The 7,703-nt window shown below is 42.1% G+C and overlaps 1 protein-coding gene across 13 annotated transcripts in view; it reads left to right on the plus strand.

Annotated features, from left to right (window-relative positions):
- NUMB (NUMB endocytic adaptor protein) overlaps positions 1-5,806 on the plus strand; it is a 97,861-nt gene extending 92,055 nt beyond the window's left edge. For 7 of the 13 annotated variants that reach the window (XM_074867925.1, XM_074867924.1, XM_074867926.1 and 4 more), the window contains 3 exons: positions 1,030-1,179; positions 2,013-2,156; positions 3,861-5,806. In XM_074867925.1, the coding sequence (XP_074724026.1) occupies positions 1,030-1,179; positions 2,013-2,156; positions 3,861-4,564 (998 nt within the window). In that variant the 3' untranslated portion in view covers positions 4,565-5,806. The remainder of the gene's footprint in view (positions 1-1,029; positions 1,180-2,012; positions 2,157-3,860) is intronic. The other 6 variants (XM_074867931.1, XM_074867932.1, XM_074867933.1 and 3 more) reach the window with 2 other exon arrangements.
- The last annotated feature ends 1,897 nt before the right edge of the window (positions 5,807-7,703 follow it).

A 7,703-nucleotide genomic window follows, 5' to 3' on the forward strand; every position in this document is an offset into this window, starting at 1 on the left:
TCAGTTTTACTGTAATAGTGCGTTGCTCACTAGTGATACTCCCTGAGCACACTGCAAGCTGAGTTTTTAATGATTCAGAACATTTCTGATGCATGTTCCCGTGTATGCCGCTGCCAGTGCTGCTTACTGTCACGCCACATGCGCTGTATTGGAATATCCCTCAAAGAATCAATTTTAGGGCATGCCTCCCCCTGAATTTTAGGTATGGTGCATGTTGTGTCCAGATATCTTCTGGTTTTTATACTATTTGTGCTTAATTATGCCTGCTCACGTCAGTTCTGTGCAATAAAGAACTGATGATCAGTACTTTTGGAAAGCAGTGCAGTTAGTAATAATGAGAACATCTGGTAAGTCGGCAGTTTTACACCAGATGTTACTTTATCCGTGTTATGCTGATACCTGGTTTAAAACTGAGTGTCCATTTTATTTGAGCATTCAGCTTTTGCTTCTGATAATTCCACCACAGGAGCGAAGGATTTCAGCTCCCACTGAACTGGAGCAATCAACGTTCTAACTCTAGACTTAACTTGCCACTGTGCATTGCTGTCAGCACGTTTAAACTTCATCATCTACTTACTTACTGTGGAAGCATGTTGTTGGAACACTTAAATCTATCATAAGTATGTTCGTTTTGTAGAGTGCCAAATCTTAGTGCCAAATCCTTGATATGTTTAGCACTTTAATACTGAAAGATTTAGATCTCTGCTAAAGCTATAGAAATCCCTTTTATTTTCTGAAGTGAACATCCTCTTGCATTAACACAGAGAAGCAGTAATAACCGACTTGAAATCTGGATCGCTGATCTCCTTACCCTCTTGACTTGGTCACAAAATACACTAGTGTGGTGTTCTACTTCAGGTCAGGTCTTCAACAGTAATTTAAAAAAAAAAAAGCTGTCATGCAAATCAGTAGCAGGAACATCTAGGACATAAGAGAGGAACTAATTATATTTCAGTTTCACATTGGTATTTGTAAATTGTTTCTTTATCCTTTAAACTTCCAATTTAATGAATTTTATTTACATTTTAGTCCCCGAGGTAGAAGGGGAAACGGACAGCATTAGTGCTCTGTGCTCTCAGATCACCAGTGCTTTCAGCACACCATCAGAAGATCCTTTCTCTTCGGCCCCCATGACAAAACCAGTGACAGTAGTCGCACCACAGTCTCCTGCCTTTCAAGGTTTGTGAGTTCTTTGCGTGCCGTGGTCATGCTGGTTGAGGCTTGAATGCACATAATGTTGCTTTCCAGTAACACATGGTCTTAATTTCTTTGTGCAAGTCCTGTTATCATATTTTGGGGGAATGCAGCCTGCTTTATTCATCTTGTCTGTTTAGTTTTTCTGTGGTTTTGTTTTTAACAAAAAGTTTGTGTACCTACCACATGATAGTTACCTCTAAAAGGGACTGGCCTTGACTATTTTAACATTCTGCCTCCTGAACTGCAAAAACCTTACCAACTGTGTGTCACAGGAACCATATCCCACAAGGGAAGAGATTTTGTGCTGCCACATGATTACTGCTTTTCACACAAACTCTTAGATAAGTGGTGGAGAGATGCCAACTATAGAACTCATAGCAGCCTCTAATCTTCATTTCACTGATATGCTTTTATACAAGTTGTGTGAAAAAAGAACCTCTCCTTGTTAAATGTAGTTATTGTTACTTTGCATGTAAAATCTGTTCTTCTTTTGAATCTAAAATTAATCATACAGTAACTTCTGGTGAGCCATATCTCTTCTCTATCTTAACTTCAGTCATCAGAACTCAAGGTCTCACCAAATACATAAAAATCCACCATCCCACAATTCTTTTAACAAGCATTGGCTTGGTGAAATGGAATTTACTAGCTTTATTGACTGTCAGTCTAGTTTGGCTAACTTACACAAACTGCTGTCATGTGGAAGTGTCTAAAATTGTTGTATGTTGATAGGTATGACATGGCCCACTAATATTCCAGTCATGTGCATGCCTTGCATGAATTAATTGCACTGATGTTGTCTGCTCCCATTTTAGTTAATGGCACTGCCTCTGCCTTCTGTGTGCTTGCTGCTAAACCATCCCAGGCTGCTGTACTGTCCACAGCTATGCCAGTTCGTGAAACCAATCCTTGGGCTTATGCTCCTGCTGCTAGTACTGGAGCTGCAGCCGTGGTCGCTGGTAAGACTGGAAGTAGATCCGGTGCATTGCTATGAGAACTTGGATCAAAAGCATGATTGAGCCCCCGAGACGATTGTCAGTGCCACTTAATGGCAAGTGGAAGGAACAGGAACAAAAGCCGGAAGTAGTAGCCTTTTGCACGAGTGGATGGAGGGAAGCGATGAACTCACTGGTTTGGGGTCTATAAGCTGGACTGATTCTTATTTTGGCAGCATTTTAGAAAAATCCAGTCCTTAAAAAGGAAGTAATGAAATAGTGTATGTTTGGGGATGAAGGGAAAAGAATCTGTGCGTACCCAAAATAACTTTTGTGCGTTCTTTCCACTAATGTATGTAAGGAGAGATTAAGTTGGTCGCTTAAAGGCTTTAGAGGCTCATTTCTTCTGTTTAGCAAGTTTACTCTGTCCCTCTAGTCCTCGTCTGCAGTTATATACAATGTAAGGTGGTACTTTAAATGGCTGGTACCCACATGGGCACATGTGCTAGAAGGCTACAGTCAAACTAACATTGTTTCCTGGTGTAAACTCAACTCAAAAAGAGAAACTTTGCTAGTGAAAGAGTAGCTTCTGCTTGGCCTTGTAAGAGTACCAGACCCATTCCCCCATAAGAGAGAGGCCCTAAGCTCTGCTGCCAACAGCTCCCACCATAAAAACAACAGTAAACTGATCTTTAGGTGGTGTTTAACTGGATCAGGCTCACTAAGGACTACTGAGCAGTAATGGTTTCCACTTCTCCAAAGCACCAAATAACACATGAATTGCAGAGCCATCTCTAGCATTCGTGGTTGCTTTTCTCATCATGTTGGAAACCTGGCAAGGCCCTGTGGGAGAGAAAGAGAATTTGAAACTGAAGAGAGAAGGAAAACCAGAATTCAGCTGGTGGGAGATAGTTTTGAAACTGGGAGGAATGGAAATGATGGTGATTTTTTTTTTTTAATCATTGAAAATAGATGAGTTTATAAAACCAGGTGATTTTAATTGAAGTCTAAAATGCTGTGTTGAACATTGCAAAAGAGTTGGAGAGGTTAACAGCCTGAATTACTCTTTTCATATATAAGAAGAGTGGAGACAGAGGAGTCATAGTAAGTACAGTTTACATATAATATAGTAATTTGATTAGATGTATTGCCTTAAATGTTCATTTATATTGTAGTGAGTGCTCACACTTCACTTCAATGTGTATGAGAGAGAAAAACAAATGTTGTCTTGAACTCCCAGTACCATTACACTACTATCCCTTAGAGGGTAAAGCCTTAATTTAGGAAACAGAGCAAGAGTCTTAAAACCTGTTTCTTACAGCTTTGTGTACTAACAGTCCATCAGTCCTGAGCTGTACATTCAGAAAGTGATACTAACTGCAGCTAGTGGGGTTAGTGGTTATGAACTAGATCACTGCCACTAAGTTATGAGTGTAGGTGGCAGCTTTCCTGCATGCCCTAAATCTCAGATGTCTGCCCTGAAGAAAAAAAAAAAAAAAGCACGCCTGTATTTTAGTGAAGAGGCTCTTCTCTACCCCCTCTTGACCAATGTCTTCCTGTAACAGAACCATACAGTGGATGCATAAAGATGCTTCCCCTGGTGGTAGCAGTTTTTCAGCCCTGGAGGGAGGAGGCCTGTCTGTCCATGTGTACTTCCTCCAGCCTCTCTAACTGATAAAAGGGTGAGGTGTGGAAATCCTAGTGACTTCCCCATGCTTTCCTTCCCAGGCGCTGAATGGAGCAGCACCTCCTCAGGTGCAGCCTCACCAAGTCTCTTCCAAGGAAATCACAGACGCACCCCCTCAGAGGCGGACCGCTGGTTGGAAGAGGTCTCAAAGACTGTCAGAGCCCAGCAGCAGCCAGCCCCAGCCCCACAGCCGCTGCTCCAGCCTCCTCCAGCCGCTTCCCAGCCCGCAGCAGCCTTCCCTGTCAGCACCTTCATTGCGCCGCAGCCTGTGCCGGTGGGTGTGGTGCCACCCATGCAGCCAGCATTTCTGCCGGCTCAGCCCTATGCTGTAGCAAACGGGATGACCTATGCAGCCCCGAGCGTACCTGTGGTTGGAATCACGCCTTCCCAGATGGTAGCCAACGTCTTTGGTACTGCAAGCCACACTCCAGCAGCCCATCCCCATCAGTCACCCAGTCTTGTCAAACAGCAGACGTTCCCTCAGTATGAAAGCAACAGCGCTACGACCAGCCCCTTCTTCAGCCCGCCTGCGCAGCACAACGGCTCTGCGGCTTTCAATGGGGTCGATGGTGGCAAATGGGCTACAGAGGACAAGCACTCGCAGCCTCCCGCAGCTGCTCCGCAGGTAGACCCATTTGAAGCACAGTGGGCAGCACTAGAGAGCAAGGCAAAGCAGCGCACTAATCCCTCTCCAACTAACCCCTTCTCAAGTGATTTACAGAAGACATTTGAGATCGAACTTTAAGCAGTCCTGTGGGGGGCGGATAAATTGTATGTTAGGATAGAGGGATAAAGGGAGCAGAGGGAACTGTTTCTGATCAGTTTGCTTTGATAATCCCAAAGGTCCCTTCAAACAAAAATGGGTCAGAAAGAGGGAGCAATTATGGGGAGGATATAAACATACAGAGAATTTAATGTGCAGTTCTTAAAAGGAATCTTGGAGCCACCCCCACTCTACATTCCTGCCTCACTTTGGAAAGCTGGAAGTCAAACAGAGCAAAGGCAGGCACCCAGTCCCAAAGCCTGTTCTGCAGAAACATCACTTATCTCACAGAGAGGAAGGCAGATTTTGTACTTGTGTCCTTCTGATGCCCTGCGAGTCCTGGACGTTCCCCCTCAGGGAAAAATGGGGTGGGGTGGGGGGGGTGGATATGGGTGGGAGATTGTCACCTGCTTAGCAAAAGCTAGGTTTGTGGGAAAAGTTGAGCTTCCATTTTGAGTAACAAAGTGAATATTATATGTAAAGAATAAAGTAAAGCCAAAATCTTTATTTTTATGCATTTAGAATATTTTAAATAGTTGGATATTAAAAGCTGTATGAGTTGTAAGTAATCTTGCCAAAGGTTAAAAAAAAAGGGGGTTGGATGTAAGAAATTGTACATAAGATTGATTTATCTCTGATTCTTACTGTAAGTAATATTGGGGGGTGGAAAAAGGGGCTCTAGCTTGTTCTTGTATCTGTTCATTGTAAGTAGCATATTGCAACAACAATCACAACCAATAAGTCATTATATTGTAGTTTTAAAGAACGAACAGTATTGTCATGGTGTGAAAACCATGGGGAAAATTTACTGTTTTTTATTGGAATCAAACTACATATTATATATAGTATGGTTTTTTCCTTTCATGTATTGCTGCAGTTTCTTTGTCTTAATCTATTGGTTCTAACACTACTGTGACAACTTACTGTAATCATATCTACATCCTGGGGCTACCTGGGAAGCCATTTTATGTTTGTCTGTCAATAGATCTTAGAGGTTTTTTAAGTTCTGGTTTTTGTTTTTGTTTTTGTTTTTTTTTTCCACTGATTTGTGAAACCTTGTGGTTAAGGCTGCAGCTGGTCCAGGTTCTGCCTCTGGTGACTTGTGAAAACCATCTCATTTTAACTTTACTTTTAAACTTTGGCCTTACAAGCAAATGTAAGTTATATATATTTGTACTGATGATTTATAATCTGCTTTAACAGAAATAAATGTTGGTGGTAGAAGTGCTGTCTGTGAAAGCTTTATTTCCCACCCCCATTCAGTTTTCAGCATTTGCCCTTCTGGGTATCTTCTGTGTTATCAGGTGAGTGTAGATGAGCCCTAGAAGCTTAATAACGGTATCTTAACACCTCTCATTTTGTACACCATGTTAGGTTACCTTGAACTTTAAGACCAAATGTGCAGATAGCCCTGTGACCCATAACTATTTAAAGCTCTGAAAGAGAGGGCTTTACAAAAACCATCAGATTGTGGGTTTCCATGGCTGTTTTCTAACAGGGAATATTTATGGAGACAAATATGAAGACACTAGCATTCAAAAAGGGAAAAAAGGAAAACTCATTTTGGTTTGTCTTTCCTGTACTACTAAAAGGAGAGAAGATCCTAGGAGCCATCTGAGAGTGTATTTTCACTCCTTTCCTGTTCTTCCGGTGAGCTGACATCTATCTGCCCTGTTAGTACGACTGGCTCTTACTGCATTCTTATGTGCACTATGTCAGTTTAGACACAAGGAAAAGTCAGACTTTGTAACCTGAAGGGGAAGAAATGCTCCCTTTGTTTGGACCTAGCATTTGAGCTTGCCAGCAGTTTCCATTTTCAGGCAAGTACAGTGAGTCTCAGTGACATGGTCTAGAAAACTGGGGAAACTTTTCCTTACAGATTCTTACCTGTTTTCAGTATGATATGAATAGTAATGACCAACACTCTCTATGGTATTTGAGTTGGTACCAATGTTTTTTTCGGCTTTCAAAAAGCAAGCAAATATTTGTAGACATTTATAATAGGAAGGAAAGCACGTATTGCTTACTCTATCAGTTCCATATCTTTGACAGTAGTGCCCCAAGATCAGCTGAAAATAACCCAGTAGAGCTACACCCTTCCCCTGCCCTGGAGAGAACAGTAAAGGAGCTATGACCTTCCTACAATCCATTGTTTAAGGAGGAAAACAAACATCTTGATTCTCAAATCAAAGAAGTAAACATTCAGTTAGGCAGTTAAGTGGTACTACAAAGAGGGAAAAGCTCAGCTTATCAAATAAGAGCAGAAATATAAAAAAATGCTTCAGGTACTATTACAGTGAGGGCATGTGTTTAAAGCAGTGAACTGCATGTCTTCCACTGCCATCCTTACTACCAGAGTCACACAGCTGAAAGGAGGTCAGAATAAACACCCACCCGAAGCACCTTCAGTAACATCCTGCCCCTCAGAATACAGGTGCCTGTTACAGCCCTCACGAGTTTGGAGAAGGCGCTCCCTGGCCACAGCTTCTATAACCAACCATACAGCTTAAATGAAAGCTGACTACACAGAATATTTAAATATTCTAACCATAGAGCCTCTGACAGAGTAGCAAGGGATATTATGGAACTGACGGCTTATTCTGGGACAAAAGGGTCTGATATAACCACAGTCGACTTCTAAGTGTGCTCCACAGGCCTTGACTCCCCTCTCTGCCTGCCACCTGTGAACCAGGAGGGCTTCACTAGGGCTGGTATTTACACAGTCTGGGACTAGTCCCTGGTCTCAAAAGGCAAAGTCATACTAAAATATCCTATACTAGGTGCTGGTCTGAGGTGTTAAATGCAAAATTATATACAAACACAATTAGAAGTTCTCAGAACCATCTCATTGTTCTTAAATATCCAATGATGTCAACTTCAAACCTCACACTGTAACACCTACCATGAATTACACAGCAGAGGACATTCTCCCTAATCAAATTGAAGGGTCTTAACTGCAAAAATAAGTGTTTCTATGTTTTTTAGCAAGCAGAATCTATCAGACCCCAGAAAGACCCACCCCCATGTATAGCTGCGTGACTGTCACCTCTCACTCCTTTACTGGATTGCTTCTAGACTTTTCAGTTTGTTCACATCTTAAAGCAGTGTGTCCAATCCTGAA

Source organism: Strix uralensis, chromosome 4 (assembly GCF_047716275.1).
Source record: "Strix uralensis isolate ZFMK-TIS-50842 chromosome 4, bStrUra1, whole genome shotgun sequence".
NCBI lineage: Eukaryota > Metazoa > Chordata > Aves > Strigiformes > Strigidae > Strix > Strix uralensis.